A 17,778-nucleotide genomic window follows, 5' to 3' on the forward strand; every position below is an offset into this window, starting at 1 on the left:
GCAAAAGCAGAGGCAGCTTCATTCCATGGCAGCATCCCTTGGCCCCTTGCAAGGTTGAAGGTGTTTGCTGAATTACAGACAAGGTGTGGGCAGTAAGAGTGGTTTGAATGACACAAAAGATGGGAATTAAAAGGAAACCAGGGTGAAGTAAATGCTTGGTAACTAGGTGTTAAAGTTCGTTAAGAGTTGTCTTGTAATATAAAATCTGGCCTTTCTGTATAAAGTGTTTGAAAAGTACTTTAAAATTGGTAATTATTATCTGAGTTTCAAATAACGTGCATGGAGTAGACATGTTACAGGCAAGATGTTGCTGAGCATAAATGAGACTTGGGGTTGGTGTCAGAAATTGCAAGTGCACAGTTGGACAATATTTGCAGTATGAAATCAAATGCTAAATAGGGTGTGTCTGTTTGTATACATCTTCTCTTGAATGGAAAGCTGAAGTAAGAAGTTCCCATACTTCCATATAAACCACAGTATTACCCTGTCAAACCCTACAGTGCCTCGGGACTAGGATTGCTTTCTGACCAACAGAGACAACTATTACTCCATCAACAGCACCAGCAATTTCAGCAATTACTAAGTACCCAGCAACTCACAACAGTAAGTTTTTCAGTTAATTATGATTTATTCCTCTGTTGTATTTTAAGGCATGGATAAACTCCTCAGCTTAGTATAAATAGTAGTAATGCATTCTACTTGATATTAAAGGCTTTGACAATATTTTAGTCTTTCAGTTGCTTCAGCCTTTTTGGATGATAGTCATGTAAAATGTTACGGTATTATTGGGCTGTGTGTATGGCTAGAACAGTAATTCCCTAGTGCCTTGATTTCCATTTTGTCCTGTGTGGTCATTGAGGTTTGTCTCTCTCAGCATCAGCTGTGGGCAGCAGAGCTTGGGGGCACGTTTGGATTCTAACAGTATTGTGACCTGTCTTTGATTCCACTGGAACACTAGCAAAAGACTTTTGGATATAATCTCAGGAGCTGTCTTTGCTCTACATGCAGTATTCATACAGGGCATTAGGTAACTGGTTTAACTATTTTTATTAATTGTATAGGTTTAGTACACAGTCTTCTCAGGTATGTTTGTTCTGACAGAGGCCTGATGAAGCCAGCAGGCTTAGCTGAACTTCTGCTGAGCTACTGATTTCAGGAAGTCTGACAGGAACTTTCCTTCCCACAGTCTCATGGAACTTCATTAGTGTAACCTGAATTAGCGGGGGTTAGTTTAAGGGTTACACTGACTGAAGATTTGAATAAATAGGAACCCAGGGAGGAGCTATTTTTCAGGAACTAATTACTGATTTTTTTTTTTCTTCCTCCTCCCTCTCTCCATACTACTCAAGGAACAGCATCAGGCCCTTTTGTATCAATTAGTACAGCAACAACATCACCATCACCAACACCATCAGTCTGAAGTACAGCAATTGCAGATAACTGGAGGAGCACAGATACCCATAAACAACTTGCTTTCAGGCACACAGGCCTCACCACTTAATGCAGCTGGTACCAACCCATTCCTTACAATTCATGGAGATAATGCAGCTCAGAAGGTGACAGTAAGTATACTTCTCATCTCACTTCCCATGCAGTACCTCCAGAAGGTAACTAAAAGATAAGAAGCAGGTTATGTACCTGTATTCACAAATCAAAGATGGTGGATTTTTTTGTCTTTCTTTATTTTATTTTTCTTGAGCCTTGGACTGCACTTAAATGAGACTCAGACCTCTGTGAACTTGTAGTCACACCAAACATGTCTGCTGCACACTGTTGCTTCCCTGGATCAGGACACCAATCCAGTGACCCTTGCCTTCCTCTTGTAATTACAACTGCAGCCCTCGTCCTCCTTACTCTGCTTCTTCCCCGGTATTGTGTCTGCTGTTTTGTGGATTATTCCTTTTACCACCTTCCTGCTGAGTTTGCCTTGGACAGGCCTCGGGCCCTCTGGAGCCGTGGGGTTTAGCTGATGATTTGAGAGGTGAGGAGCCCATTGCTGGGAAGGTGGAATCTGTCTTAGGAGAAGGTGGTATGTGCATCTTGGTGCTGGCCTGGGAAAATGAGGCTGTGTTGGGAGGCTGAGAGGCTTCTCTGCTTCATAGAGAAATAAAACCTTTCTTGGACAGATAAACAAGACACATTTTTCTGGCAAAGATGTTTCATTATCTTCAGTATTTGCCTGTAATCTCCATCCCCAAGATAAGAATGCTTTCTTCAAGAAATCGGGAGAACAGCCTTTATTCTCTAAGGGTCCTACAATTAAGAGGATAAAGGAAGGAGCACATGAAACTTAGAAAAACAAAGGGTGAATAGAGCAGGAAGACATTCATTTTTCAGCATTCCTTGGAGAAGACAGCAAGTGGTAGTGGTAGAAAAGAAAGAGCAGCTTATCTGCAAGAGCAGGTGGGGAGAGTTTGGGCTAAATATGAGTCCCCTGTCTGCTCCCCACTCCCAAATCCTCCAGCTACTTTGGGAGCACTGTGGTGGAGGACTTAGGCTGGGCTTCTTTGTAGCTCGGGCTACTTCCAGGTAGTACACACTTCCAGACACAAACCACATAAATGATGAGTTTTCAAAATGATTTTTCCTGGAAATAGCTCCCTTCCATTCAAAATTGTGAGCACTTATTTTCAGCTTTGTGCTTTGGGCAGTTGTGACATCGCAGCTGTGAACAGTCACTGATTGTCACAGCAAACGTGCTGGCACAGGGCTTGCCTCCTGGCCTTGCCTTCATTCAGAAATGTTCACAGTTTGTTCTCATATGTTCAAAACTGATCTCCCCTCATTTTCCAAAAATTAGTAGTGAATGGAATTGAGACCCTATATTTCGTGTACATCCAAGCAAAATACTCTGTGATCTTACTTTGATTTTTTTACATGGCCATTACTAGGTCTGTACAGTGCAGTGTATTTTTACAAATATGCCATTACAGTTTTTATGTTAACCATTAGCTATAAATAATTCCAAGAAATCTCAGAACATCTTTTGAACAAAAGCTCTTACCAAAAATTTCTTTTGAAATTGATTTTATATTTTTTAAGGCTAGAATTGAGACAAGTTGCAAAGATTGTTGAAGTGTTTTTAACAAACAAATTCTCTATTTGCCAGAGTTCAACTGTTTTAATCTTATTTGCAGTTGAAACAGGTTTTCAGACATTTCTGAATGCTCACTGAATGAGATGAGATTTTTGCTCAGTCCTGTTCAATACCTGCAGGAAATGTCTTTGTAGCAATATATGAAAGAAAGAATTGTGATGGGGCAGATTGGAAATTGTATTTGTTCTGATGGAGAAGTGTAGATTCCAGCCCTCTCCAGTGGGCAAATGTAGCAGAGGTCACCCGGTGTTTCTCTTGACCATCTTGTAGTTTCATAGAGACCTACAGCCAGGAACAGCCACTCTTGTTGGAAGGAAAGTAGGAGAGTTGGAGTTTCCTAATGCTGCCTGTCATGACCTTAGCATTAGTTGCTTCAGTACAGGACTGCTCCTTTAATTATTCTTTCCTTTCCCACTTTTCATTCTACAGTACATGGTTATTTTTTTGCAATGCAGAAGTTACTATTTAGATGGCTCTAGTGAATGTACCTCAGCTGCTTTGTCATCTTTATTAATTGAATTTTACTTAGCTCTGTATGTTATAATCTGATTTTTAGAAGTATTTTCTCTTACACAGAGGCTCAATGATAAAACTGGACCAGTTGCATCAGAGAAGAGTTGACATTTGAATGACACTTGAGCCCTGCACGTCCTGCTGTTCTAGCACTTCATGTGGCTGCAAACCCTGGGTTCCCTTTCTGCAGATTGAAAAAGAGCAACAAGGAACTCTTACTGCACAGCAAGAGGTTAATAATTTTCATAAGGATATTTTTGGTATGCTTTCATTTGCTTTCTTGTTGCACTAAAATGGATATACTTTTTAATGTCTCAGACTGTGAAGTAGATAAAATTCTGTAAATCATAATTGTTTTGTCAGTATGATGGTACTAAGTCCAAATTCAACCATGAAAGAACATACACATTACTCTTCAGTCCTAATCTCACAGACTGAAGGGCTGTAAACTGTTTGCAGTGATGCATTGCTTTGGTTTCAGAGCAGTAGTTTTAACAGCCCAACCCCAGCCCATCTGAACTGCCGCTGCAGTTAGAATAGATCCTTTTAGACTGAGCTTGTAATGGCAGCTGGGACTTGCTGTTCATAGTTTCTTTTTTTACACATCTGTTTTGGAACCTGACTCATAAGGGAATTGACTTCTGAACTTTTTATTCCTTTAAATTCCTATTGTTGTACAGTTGGAGTTTTTTCTTGAATAAGAATTATGGTATTGAATCCAAAGTTCATTAATTTTGGTGTAGGTTTTAGAGTTTTGAGGTTTTTAAAGGAACCAGTTTGGTTCCAGTGACAAAGTTTTCTTAGCTGATGAGAAGGCCACACTGGAAGAAGTTTGTAGTAGTGTTTGGCCTAAACCAAGTGCCTGTTGCTACCTCCATTTTGTTGAAATGGCTGCAAACAGCTGATCATGCACTAGACGTGTCCTTGTTAGCAGCGGGAATACTCTGTCTTGCACCAGCAGCCTTGTTCTGCCTTTCCTAGAGGTGTTTATACCACTGTAGAGAGCTCAGGCAGATTGTTACCTGGGTCACTTTTCACTAATAAATTACCAAAAAAGTGAGTTACCATTTCCCACTAAAATTTCCCAGTGGGTGAAACGGGTGAACTTGTGTTACAACACTTCCAGCAGTTGCTGATCTCGTGGTGAGTCTATGCAGGGTGGTGAAGGACAGTTTAAATGGGGGTAATGACCACTAATCAAGAGTGAGGTGGGAATTATTAGCAGGAAAGACCCAGCTGTAATTAGACCTCCACTGTGTACTTATTTGGAAGAACATGTTAATTCTGCAATATGTTTCTTAGTTAAACATTGCACAGTTCTTACCTCATTTCTGTAAATAAGGTTTTGTGAATCTGTTTTGTATTGTGAAGAATTCATAAGAAAACATTGATATTTTGATTTGTAATATTTCTAATTAGTAGATTTAATTGAAAAAGTAAAAAATAATTTATTTTTATATGTTCTGGGGAATTTTTTAAAAATGTCACAAATCACTTTTGTAGATACTTTACAAAAGTAAACCAGTGGTTTATTTTACTTTCTTGCCCCACTGGTGGATATTCTGTAACAATTTGTACAAAAGGTAAGATGGAAATGTGCTGTTATTTTGACTAGATGTAAAATTCCAAGTGTATGAAAAGATATGTACAAAGCTTTTGTTAATAAACTTTAATAATGTTTATCATTGTATATGACTTGTGTGAATGTGAGTCTTGTAGAAGAAAGGAATATTTTTGTTAACACCACGAGAGGAAGGGTTTGATTTGCATGTGACCATTAAATTTTATTACAAGAAATTTCAAAAACTATTTTTCATGTAAAATTTGCTTTCAAGTGACAGTGATGTAGCTGAAAAACTGTCCAGGGGTATTTCTGCTTACTGGACAGAAATGCCTGTTGTAGCCCTGGGTCTGATGTCAGATTTTGCTTTCACCCTTCTAAGAGGAATGACTGGAATCACAGGAGCCGTGGCTGTTGTCGCATGGCTCCAGTTTGTTCTGGTGTAACTTGGCAAGAGCTCAGTGGGGAGGGGAGGGTTCCTTATCTGCACTGTGCCTGGGTGAGGGGAGGAGGCTGAGGTTGTTGCTGTAACCTTTGAACTGTACTTTCTAGAAAACCAGCATAGTGCTTTTTTCCATGAATTTTGTTCACTGTCTATGGGAATGCTGGTAAATAGCTAAACTCCTGGTTTTTTATTTCCCAGGAAGCAAAGAGAGTGTGACCCTTCCTGTACGGCCACTTGAAGATAAAATGTGAGGGGTTGTGCTTGTCAGGGGGTGACAGACAAAAGATGCATTATGGCTTCCTCAGCTTTTAGCCCCTCTAGTCAGGGGCAGCCTGAAGCTCAGGGCAGCTTCTGGGACAAGCAGCAGAAAGATGGTGTTGCTGCTGCCTGTGCTATTTGAATGTTGTTCCATCTGCTCAAAGCCCATGTATTGAATAGTTTTATTTTCCAGTGGGGACAACTGGAGTCCTGAAAGAAGACTGGTAAATGAACAAGCTCAGAACTAACAGTAAGGAAACGTGAAACATCACGTGGCACAGCAAAGGGGCATCACTTGCTCCCACCCTGCCCAGGTTTGGGAGACTTCAGCATTTCTACTGATTAAACCTGTACAAGGGCCAGAGCTGGTCAATGCTGAGAAGGGAGACTACAGAGCACTACAGAAGGCCGGGCCCCAAAGTTACACTTGGTACTGCCAGACCTGGAGAGGAGGGGGAAGAAAAGCCCAATCTGCCCCTGCTCTCAGCACAAGGCCTCTAGGGAATCCCGAGTTCCACTTCTCCTGGAGCCATGGACTGCCGATTTATTCATGGACCTAAACCAAAGCCAAAAATGCTTAGGCAATATAAGTCACCTTGCTCCAACTGAAGCATACCATAGGAATCAGTAAAATTGCTATGTCCCGCCTTTCCTTGGTGTATTTCTCCTATTGGAGGGTAGGCCTAAACTCTGGTTCCTGTCTCCTGCCAAGAGAAGTGTGAAAGGGTCAAAGTTAGAAATACTTGTGAAATTGTCAAAAGAGATTGGTGCCAGGAGCCCAGGATAGCAATGGGTGGTTTACAGTACCACAGTCCTGGTGCGCCAACAGCAAGGAAATAATGAAAAGGACAACTCTGACATCCAAAGAAAAATTCAATTCACCAGCCCTTCAAAGAAAGAGACCACATCAAAGCCAAGTTCACATGAGGGCCAGATGCAGTCAAAACCAACCTTGTTTCAATGATTTTTCAGGTCCTGACATGAAAGATGATGGCCTGTGGCTGATTTGGCACCAGTTCAGTAAAGTTCACAGTGCTGTCCCTGTGGAATGCCTTGGATGACAAAGCAGCCCAGGCCCCTCCACAGGTCCCTGGCAGCCAAGCTGCCGAGCTCTCCAAGTGTGCTGGGAACTCTTCTGGGCTCAGTGTCACGAAAGCAAGCACAGACTAAAGGTGCTGCGTTCAGAAGATTTTTTACCAAAACCCCACTTTACTCACAACAATGACAACAAACCTTATGGCTTACAGATAATAATAATAATAATTCTGGACTGCCTACATCCAAAATCCTGCTTTTATCAGCTTTACCCATTCAAGCTGTGTTAGCAGGTGCAATTAATTCAGCAGTAACACTGCTGTGACATTTAAACTGATCAGTTTTCTGATGCCTGTTTTTCATAAGCTGCACTAAAATCTTACTGTTGGGTTTGCCTAAAGGAGAACTCTTCACTGTTCCTGTTGTCTTCAGGTCCCATAATCTCACAAAGAGGTCACATTGCAAAATCTTTCCTGAAACATCTTCCATCTTTTTTTTTTTTTTTTAATTAGTTCGAACACTGAGAACTGTAGAGTTGAGATTAATATAGTCCAAACATCTACATTTACAACAGGACACTGCAGAAGAGTATCCGCTGGTCTTTCCTCTAGAACTAAACAGCCCAAATGAGAGCACTTCACAGCATCTCAGTCATATTCTACTTACTTGTGTATGGTTGTCAGGATCCTCTAGCTTGGCATTGGACTTTATCCTCAGCATGGTAAAGGAATATTGCCCTCCCTGTCTCACGTGCTCCAAACAACTTCTTTCCATAGTGTTCTGCCCATGCCAGCAGCAGAGATGAACAAAGACACTGAAAGGAGGTTCAAATCAGGCACATTCAGGTGCAAGTCAGAGTGTAGAACCTACAGCACAGACTGTCTCTAGGACTGAACACAGAATTATAATGCAAAAGCACTGCTGAGCTACAGCTCAAAACTGCCCAGGAAAGAAAATGTATTTTGCTAGCAGGCAAATATTAACATTACTTAAAGGAAATCTGCTAGATTCTCTGCTAGAACAAAAGTTGGAAGAAGTTGCTTAAATCCAAGTCTTGAGTGACCTTGGTTTTCAGGGACAGAAGGTTTTAAAAAAACAAGCTCTGGTAGTGGGTAACAGACCCATGAGAAAACAAAGCCCGGCTACAGTCTTCCACTTCCCTGGTGAGCATCATGTCTAACCTCAGTCACCACAGACTAAAGAGACTGATAAATGGGCTGTGTCATCATCCACAAAACACCTGGCAACCCAGAGAGGACCCTGAGAGGCTCTGAAGGTCTTGGACTCTTACCCAGGCCTCCTTCCTCCCTACTGCCAAACACTAAAGCTAAAGGTAGAGGTGGGCCAGCTCCTTTGGCCCTTGATGAACTGAACATGAACATTCACTGGATGCACCCTGGACGAAGCCTTCACTACCCCGCTCCATGAGGGATGGCTCCCAGATGGGGATCTGAGCATCTGGCTGCAGAGCTCAGATCCACTGCTATAGGGCACTGAAGCACATTCCCCATCCCAGACCTTCAGTTCCAAAGGACCCAGCAGTGCTATGCAAAACCTTCCCAGTTCTTCATGCTGAGACAGTTGGGCCTGTCACCAATCCCCGGTGCAGTACCACTGTGCAAGAGGCCAGTGCATTTCTCTTACACAGCCAGCCTACCTCTGCTTTCGGGAAGGCTCAGTCTTCAAGCAGCAAGGATGTAATCCATCCAGTTCCTTTCTATGCAGGCATAAGCAACACCTGTGATTAGACAGACATCCACCTCTTCAGGTATTCAACCCAAGTATGACAGCATGGCATTTCAACCTTTGCCCATACTTAAACATCTTCTTTCAGGTAAACTGGATTTGTCAGGAGCAGTGTTTTAAGTTTCTTGGTGTGAATGGTCTTACAAACAAACAGACAAAAAAATTCTTACCAGTCAGCAGTGCTTGTCCTTCCTTTGACCCCTGTGCAGAAAGGCTGTGGTGGAGGGAAGCAGAAGGTGTTGGGAGGCAGCGTGGGACTATTGCCACACACCGCTGGGATGTGGGCAGTCTTGAGCAGGTGCTCACCTCCAGCAATAAAGGTGTCAAGAGTCCTCCTAAGTCCTTGTTACGGTTGCCACTGGATTTTTTTGCCCCGACACCTAAGCAAGCTATTTCTCACTCTAAACTGAGCACATTGTTATTCTTCACAGCCACAGCAGATATGTAACAGCTCCATATGGATCACATCAGGGAAACAGATCACGCAACTGCACAGCTCTCTTTACACACCTGGAAGATTTTTCTCTCCCTCTAGTCTAGAGCAAATACCAACAATACCTTCCTAGCAAATCAGGCAATGCAAACACTGGATCATTCTCTCTGCCCTCTTCTGGATGCTCTACATCTCAAAGTGTGATACAATGAACCAGGAACACCATCCCAGGCCAAGTCCTATAAATCCAGAGTGGAAGAGAAAGATTATTCTCTTCTCCTCACAGGCTAAACTCTTCCAATACTTGCTTTCTCTTTTAGAAACTGCAGAAATATTCCCATTACCAGTCTATTTTTTTCATGAACAGTACATCTCCATTTTCTCATATCTACCCCAGCTCCATCCATTCATTTTCACCAATTCACTTTGCCATTTTAGCAGCTTTTCTTTGCAGCCATTTCAACTACTTTGCTTTACATCTCATTATCTCTCACTGAGTGTTCTGGATGACTAAAAGCTTTTGAAAGTTAAGTTTTCCTGATATCTCTTGAAAATACCTCACTTGATCCCACTAAGATTCTTCCTTCAAAGTAGCACAGAATTCCTGTTCCATTGATTAGCACCCAAATCACAGCTTCTAAATATCTTTAACTTCCAGTGCAGTTAAGCTGTGAAGTGCTTTGTGGGAAAAAAAAAAAAACAAACAATGCATTATTCTGTATCTGGCTATGTTTCCATATCATTATTTCTACCAACTAAGATTTTTTTTTATATGAGACAAAAAAAAAGCTCCAATTGGAAGAGGAACACATATGGAACACTGTTATATTCCCTAAATACTTAGCCTTTAAAGTTGAATGGGATGAAATATTGTGAAGTGCTGATCTGACAGAAGGAGCACAATTGGCAGTTACTGGGGAAATCAGCAGTGGAAATGGCAGGAAGTTAACAAGAGACTTTCAGCCACCAAGTTTCGATTTGGAGTTCAGATACATGATTTTCTGAGTTTTCATTTTGATTTTGTATTAAAGATCAAAAAAGTTTTAGAATCCTGGTATTAAATCACAATTTGAATGGTAAATAATGCTTTAAAAAATGCAAGTCCCTAATGTTTCTTGCAATAGACTCTCATCATTGCTCTGATTTATTGCTGTCATTTACAGCCCATTTAGTACCCTTTGTTGCAGCATTTTAAGCTTTTCACAATTCTGGAAAAGTTATACCAAAATTACAAGCATGGAATAATATAACACTTGTTACCTATTCTTCAAATTGAATCCAGGGTATACAACCATCCCCAAAATGAGAACTCTTAGCCCAAGAATGGTAGCCATACTGTACTTAAAAAATGGTCCTGAAGTATCTTATCTCTTAATTTCTAATTGAAACATGAAGGCCTTTAGTGTTTTTACCCATTTCAACTTTACTGAATCAACCATGCTGTCAAATATCACTGCAGGGTTGGCAAAAAAGGTATTACATTGCAGGTGCATATAAATATATGTGGACGTTAATATTAGAAATACTACTTAATTTAAAATATTACTAGATACTTATAAGAATAAGGTATTTATAAAAGCATGTGGTCTTGGATTTAGAGGTGCAAGAAAGAAAAATATATTTTAAGTACAGTGTGTCATTACTCTTATGCTTGCTTAATAGTTTAAGGTCAATTCTTTCTTTCAAAACAAATGTAAGTTATTTGTATGTCCACTGGCTGCAAACCTACCAGATTCAGTCCTGAAGCTCTTCTCACTGTTATCACACATCTGCATAAGCAGCTCTTCAATACAAAGACACCTTCATTCTTCAACACACAAACCAGGTAAGATGGTATAAGATTTATTAATATTTTCTTTTACTAAGGCACATGACATATAGAAATACTGAGGTACAAAAATGCAGTTTCCTGCATATGAGATTTAAAACCCCCTTTTGACAAAGATGAACTACATCTCTTCTTGCTCACAACATTCAGCTTTTAGCCATTTTTTTCTTTTGTACCAGTTCAACAAGCAACTTGTATCTTGCTATACACTCCTCCTGAAAGGAAACACAAAAGTGTTATTAAAAGGTTGATATTTTAGAACTGCTTGAACTCTTATCTCTATACATGCTACTGTATTCTAGAAGTAGAGCTGTGTTCTGGGGGTTGAGTAGGGGTTTTTGTTTGTTTGGGTCTGGTTTTATTTGTGGGTTTTGTGTTTTTTTTTTTTTTTTTCTGTTGTTGTGGGGTTTTTTGGGTTTTTTCTTGGCTGGTTGGTTGTTTTCTTGTTGTTTTGAATTTGCACACTGGATTTGAGAAGGGGAATCTACATCTAGTGAAGAAGGGATTAGAAAAATGAACTTGCAATTTACATTTCTTAGTGGCTCATTTATCAGTTTGAAGAGCACACAAACCCAAGAAACAGTTGCCAGTACTTCTTGACAATGACTGCAGGAGCAATTATGGAACAGCTGTATTGCAGTGTCTGCTTAGAACAGTTACTCTGGTGTGAGCCACACTGCAGGCAGGTTAAGCTGAGCCTTCAAGTTCACTAATGCGGCACCAGAAACTGCAGAACAGCTTCTGAACCAGAGAGACACCCAAATCCTTCCCCATGCACTTCCTGCTCCCTCACTGTGCTTGGCACAAATATTACAGGGCTTTTCTGCAGCTACAATGGCTGAAGCAAGCAAACTAAGCTATCACAACTATTAGGAAATCTAGTACACACCATCTGTATCAATGACAATTAATGCTATTTTTAAAAGTTATGCTTACAAAAAGAACATTAGATAGATTACTGAGCATTTAACACTTGCAGATGGATTAGTTATTTTGTTTGTTCATTGAGATGGGTTGAGAAAGGTATTGTGAAAGTGTAAGCAAAGCAACTCATCAACGTTTGGTTACTAACTTTTAATCAAAATTTATTTTAAAATTTAATTTTGTCCTGCAACTGAAGAGCTGAAAGGCAGAGGAGAGGTAGGCATTTCAAATGAAACAGGAATTATTTCAGTATTTTCTGTGTTAGATCAAACAAGCTGACATAAATGAAAAAATGTTTTAAATAAAGCAACAAATGTGACAGTGACGCTCTTTAGGTCACCTGAGCCTGGACTGAGGGGCCAAGTAAAGGCCTCACCTTTCTATATGGACCCTCATTCTTAAAGTGATCATGAATTGGTAGCAAATATGTTTCCCCTTCAATTGATACTATAGTTCAATCAAAAGAAGTCATACCTTGCTTTTTCCAGGAACGCATTTTGCTATTTTATCCCAGCGATCTGATGTTCCCTTTGGGTACTGCTGCAAGGCCATTTCAAGAAGTTTCTGTTGATTTTGAGTCCACGGTTCTTCTGGTGCACGGCTTTTCTCCCTTCTTCTGCTTTCATCATCGCTCTCTTCCTCTTGCTCAATGTTATCAAAATCTTTCTGACGTCTCCCTCTGCCCTTCTCTTCTGGTACCTCTTTTGTTGCCAGCAGAGCCATTTCAGGTGCTTTGACAATTTTTCGTCTTCGGTGTCTAGTTTCACTTGCTATGGTCTCCTTTGGATCTGTCAGGGTATCCATCTGCTCTGATACAAGATTGTAGTTCCCCTCCTCCTCCACCTCCTCCTCCCTTTCTCGCTGGGTGATTATGTGATCCGGCAGATTCATGTTGACTTTGAAATTTTTGGAATTGTGTGCCAGCATTTTAAGCTCCGAGAGCCTAATGATACCTGTTAGAAGCACTGCTGTTACACTTCTGAAATAGTAAAACACCTCACAAACAAGCAGAGAACTGCCCACAAATTAAAGGTTCTCAGAATAGTGGAGAGTGGACAAAAAGCTCTTCTGGACTGACAGCTTAAGAAAAACAAAATTGAGAAATCAAGGCATTCACTTGATCATCAAGGTGATGAACTTTGCCAATTAGGAGCTTATCTGATCTACGGGAAGTGCTACTGAATTCCCACACTCATATGAACAAAGAGAGCAACCTGAACAAATGACCAAACCCCACACTAAACAGAATAGGAGGATGTAGCTAAAGGAAATGTTCCCTCAGAATACCCAGCAGTTCTTTCTTTCTCAAAGCAAGGCAAGGTTGCAAAAATCTCTCTGCAGAGCAGACTCTGAAAAGCACAGCTATCACCCAAACCCAGTCACTTTTAGGAGCACACACCTGGTGTATATGTTACAGAATCCTTCACCTGTTTGGCTTTCAAGGTAACCTGCATGAAAACAACAAAAATGAAGGACTATTAAAAAATTTAACCATTGGAGCTATTGAAGAATTCATTATTAGCTTACCACAAAACACCTACATTGAAGACACAATAAATATGGTGAGGCTGTGGTTCTTTGGCTGCCTTTGCTCATATGTGGAGTTCAAACTGGCTTAAACTAACCTTCTAGATTTTTTTCCTTCTAAATCATTCCTGGCTTATTAAAATAATATAAATGATGCTGTACATTTCTATTACTATCACCATAATACACCACAGTTGATACTCAAATTGTATTTTCTTTCCTTGTTAAACCCTAATTTTCTGGCCTAAAAATACCACAAGGATGGGGGAAAAGAACCAAATGAGTTATCTTCTATATATTAGTTTCTCAATACTGAATAAAAGAGCAGAATGACCCGCATAGGTCCGGATGATGGAGCACACAAGTGGACAGTCCCCAAATGAAAGGTAACAGTTTGACTGCCAAAGATCAGCAAAGACACCTCTTAAGTCCTGATACTGCAGCAAAAGTTATTACTGATAGTCCAGAGGATAGAGAGCTGCTTGATTCAGCCTCTCTGTGTATACTGAAATCTCTGTCCTGGGAGAAAAATAACACTAATTTTAGCATTTTTAAATTTTTTTAGAGTAAATAGTGATTGTTTCAAAAATTGTTCTATTTGTAAGCAAACAAACAGCCTTTCTCCCCACCCAGAACAAGGAGCTTCCTCATCCCAAATTTCTAGACTTCAGATAATAAGCCAGGCTTCACTTAAGATCAAGATTCTTTAATTATTTAGCATCTTTGTTATATAAAATGACCACAGAATTACAGAATGCCTTGGGTTGAAAGGGACCTTAAGGATCATGTGGTTCCAACCCTCCTGCCATGAAGACACCTTCCACTGGACCTACTAAACCTTGAATACTTCAGGCATCCATGACTTCTCTGGGTAACCTTTTCCAGTACCCCACCACCCTCACAGAAAAAAATTTCTTCCTAATATCTCATCTAAACAATTTTCCTGTCAGTTTAAAGCCACTGCCCCTTGTCCGATCACTACAGGCACTTGCAAAAAGTCCCTCTCCAGCTCTCTGTAGCTCCTTTTAGATAGCAGCCTACAGCCCCAAACTCAGGTACCACAAAAAAAAAATCTCAAAGAATTATAGTACTCAAAGAATTATACAATGTTTTTAATTGCTGAAAATGTTTTCTAGATACCAGATATAGATTTATTTTTTTTCTTTTTGAACGTGAGGACTTTATTAAAAAGCCAGAAATTGAAATCAAGTAGTCTGAACCACTCAAATCAAACTTAAAACATGAACAAGCAAGACACTGAATCAAACTGGATACTACATGGGATGGGTTCCCTGTGTTCCCTGCTCTCTGAACCTGGGACCTCAGATGTTAGCATCCATTTAGTGTAAGGTGTACCAACAATGGAAAATACATCACTCACAAAGTCAGGAATTCCTCTGTGTGGGATTTGTGGGATTTAGCCACAACAGGAGTAATTTAGGCCTCCTGAGCCACAGCACAAACTTCCGCTGTTCTAGCTACCTAATATGAACAACAACAATTATCCCTACTCAGAGCAGCACCAGAGAGCAAACCTGCCAGAGGGTTGTAAAGCCATTTGCTGTGAGAAGACTTAAATATTAAGATTCAGGATTTTTGTTCTATGACAAGATTCATAAGTGAGCCCCTCAATAGTTAAAATACCTTGGTACCATCTGCTTCTAGTCTGGTCTGTTTGGTTCCTCCCACCCACCTTTCTGCCCACAGAATTGCAGCAGTTTGCTGTAAAACTAGGCTGGTGCTCAATCTCCTTAAGGAAATGACAGCAAGACTTAACAAGGCAAAGTGGTCTATTTTCCCTACAAATTAAGCCTCATTTTCTGGGATGATTAAGTTCAAATGAAAACTCTGTGAACAATGAAATCCCAACTCTAATTAACCAAAACTTTTATCCAGAGGTAGACATCTGGCACAGAAAACTCTGGTTTCTACTGTTGCAGTACAATAAAGTTTTAATTGTTCAAAGAAAAATGTCAGAATACTGTAATATGAACAGATAATTTTAAGTGGCACTAACAGTTCTGGGACCTCTGTGATCCAAATTTTGGAACAATAGAAGGGATCTTCCTTGAAAAACATGACCCATTAATAGAAATTGCCTTCCTTAAAACAATTATATTCTAAAATAATCAAAATTAAAATGTTTGTGTTCCATCTTTAGCAGTGTCTCTACAGTACTAATGATTTAAAAGGTGGAGAGGAACAGAAACCATTCTTGACTGCTGAACAGAATGGATCCTTAGTGGTGTCCTGCTATGCATCTCTTAAATAGAAATCATGTTATATAAACTGGATTATAACAGATTATTTTCAAAAGAGGGAGAAGAATTTGCCATGCGAACAAGTGGCTTTTAGAGCTTCCTGCAATGACGCAGTGGATCCATGGTAAATATGACAAGGCCCTATCTATCTTTGTGTATTCCAAGAAAGCTGTCTCTAAACCATTCTGCTATCTTTAAAAGTAGGTCTTTCAGAGATTTATAGCCTGCTCATAAGGACATGAAGGCAAGAAAAAGAGAGCAGAAAAGATTCCCTGAATAAAATAGAGCAGAATGACTTGCCAGCAAAGACAGGTACCATGAGCTGCTGCCTCAGTGCCAACTGAGTTCAGTTTTCTTCTGTTGAACCTCTGATGTTGTCAGAGGTCAACAATTACCATTTTATCTTTCAAGCTGAGACTACATGTGCAACACAAACTTTGCTTTGGAAGTGGTGCAAATCAGCTGAATTTCAGTTTCCTTTACAAGACAGGTGTCCCCAAATTCAGTTAGTGTATGTATCCCATCATAGATATAAATTTTGCTGCATATAACATCTATTTGGACTGGAATCTAAACCATACCTCTCCATTTGACCAGTGAAGGATTTTGGCTTATTCCCAGATCCTGACTGCATTTAGTATTTCCCCTTACATGCAGAAAATTCAGGAGTAACAGTCTTTCCACAGGTTATCTTATGTTGGCCAACTTCACTCACTATAGCTTGGTGAAACCAAGTATTAAGTTACTCCATTCATCACATCTAATAATTCCAAGACTTTATCTTTTGAAGGCTTTAGGATATTTGTTCATATTTTGATGGACTTTTAATTTGAACATTCACCGGGTAAGCTGGAAATAACAACTGTGTGTATGGTTTAGATACTGAAAATCTACTATTTCAAACATCGAACAAGCACTTTCAGTTGATGTAAGTCTGACAACTCATCAAGCTTCCCACAGCTTTACTATCATCATTTACAGGTTACAGGGGAAGATTATTTGTCTGTTATTATTTTTGTCAGCTTTCTTCTTCACACAGAAGCCCTTCTCCAGGTGCTATGTACAGTTCATGTTTACTCCAGGTCTTTTGACTGAGAGTTCAGGTACCACTTATTTAGCCTTCAGATTTATGTGTCCATCAGCCTCAACTGTCATTGTCATTCCAGATGCTGACACAGGGCAAGAATCGTTAACATGTCAGTATTAAACTGCTGAGGATTATTAGGAATCCAGCCTATGGAACATCTGAAATTGTGTTTCAGTTTGATCTGTTGGAGTTTAGTAATTGTTCTTGCCACTCAAATCTGCAGACTCTTCTGGTGCCCATTCCTTCATGCTTTTTGACATCCTTAATATCAATTTAAATTTCCTCTCCAGGTATGAATAGTGTTGTTTACTAGCTACTTCCTAACTGATTCATAAAAAAATCACTAAGTTATGCAACATAAGTTGCTCCATTGCTTTCTCTACTCAATTACTTATCAAAGCTTGCTTATATGATATTATTACTTTTTCATTAGTTAACACATAACATACTTGGAAAAACTTATTCAAAGTATGAAGCAGTTGTAGAATACTCTCTTGTAGTTATTACTGCTATTTGTTCCTGCATAATGCTTTAAGATAACAGTTTTCATGTATATTAAATTATGAGTTTTATCCTGACTATGAGAAGGTGTGCTAAAAGCCTTCTGTTACTGACAACAGCTTTCACCAGAGTATTAGCCAACCCCCTTAAGAAATCCTGGGTCTGGGGACACCTTTAAATAATAAGGATCAAGACTGTGAAATTGATTTAAAACAGAAGACAGAAGATCTCATATTCCTCCAAGTATTTGTACTGCTGAACAGACACATTGCATTATTTTATAGGAATCAACTTTAAATGTTGTAGTCCACCAGGGATAACAGAAGTCACAAATAAAATCAGGTAACATCATGCACAGTGAAACAGATTTCCTTGGACAGATAAAGATGACAAAAAAACCTGGATGCAAGCAATCAAATTGCTGGAGTAGAAATCAAACTACTTTACTATGGGACCTACAGAAAGAAACCACAGGAACAATTTGCTTCTGAGAACTCCCTTCTGAACTCAGTTTCAATAGCTCTTCAGCTATAAAAAGATTCTATCAAAAGCAAGTGGGATT

At 39.7% G+C, this 17,778-nt stretch overlaps 2 protein-coding genes across 10 annotated transcripts in view; one reads left to right on the plus strand and one right to left on the minus strand.

Annotated features, from left to right (window-relative positions):
• The window catches only part of MLLT10 (MLLT10 histone lysine methyltransferase DOT1L cofactor), a 133,432-nt gene extending 128,132 nt beyond the window's left edge, over window positions 1–5,300 (plus strand). For 6 of the 9 annotated variants that reach the window (XM_068212660.1, XM_068212674.1, XM_068212667.1 and 3 more), the window contains 3 exons: window positions 501–603; window positions 1,350–1,562; window positions 3,657–5,300. In XM_068212660.1, the coding sequence (XP_068068761.1) occupies window positions 501–603; window positions 1,350–1,562; window positions 3,657–3,725 (385 nt within the window). In that variant the 3' untranslated portion in view covers window positions 3,726–5,300. Of the gene's footprint in view, window positions 1–500; window positions 604–1,349; window positions 1,563–3,656 lie in introns of those variants that run through there. The other 3 variants (XM_068212636.1, XM_068212653.1, XR_011005827.1) reach the window with 2 other exon arrangements.
• Window positions 5,301–10,914: 5,614 nt separating this feature from the next.
• The window catches only part of DNAJC1 (DnaJ heat shock protein family (Hsp40) member C1), a 109,032-nt gene continuing 102,168 nt past the window's right edge, over window positions 10,915–17,778 (minus strand). Inside the window, exons 10-12 of the mRNA XM_068212718.1 lie at window positions 13,240–13,288; window positions 12,315–12,793; window positions 10,915–11,131 (exon numbers count right to left, since the gene is read on the minus strand). Of these exons, the coding sequence (XP_068068819.1) occupies window positions 11,063–11,131; window positions 12,315–12,793; window positions 13,240–13,288 (597 nt within the window). The 3' untranslated portion in view covers window positions 10,915–11,062. The remainder of the gene's footprint in view (window positions 11,132–12,314; window positions 12,794–13,239; window positions 13,289–17,778) is intronic.

The sequence above is a fragment of the Anomalospiza imberbis genome, chromosome 1, assembly GCF_031753505.1.
Source record: "Anomalospiza imberbis isolate Cuckoo-Finch-1a 21T00152 chromosome 1, ASM3175350v1, whole genome shotgun sequence".
NCBI classification, from domain to species: Eukaryota; Metazoa; Chordata; class Aves; order Passeriformes; family Viduidae; genus Anomalospiza; species Anomalospiza imberbis.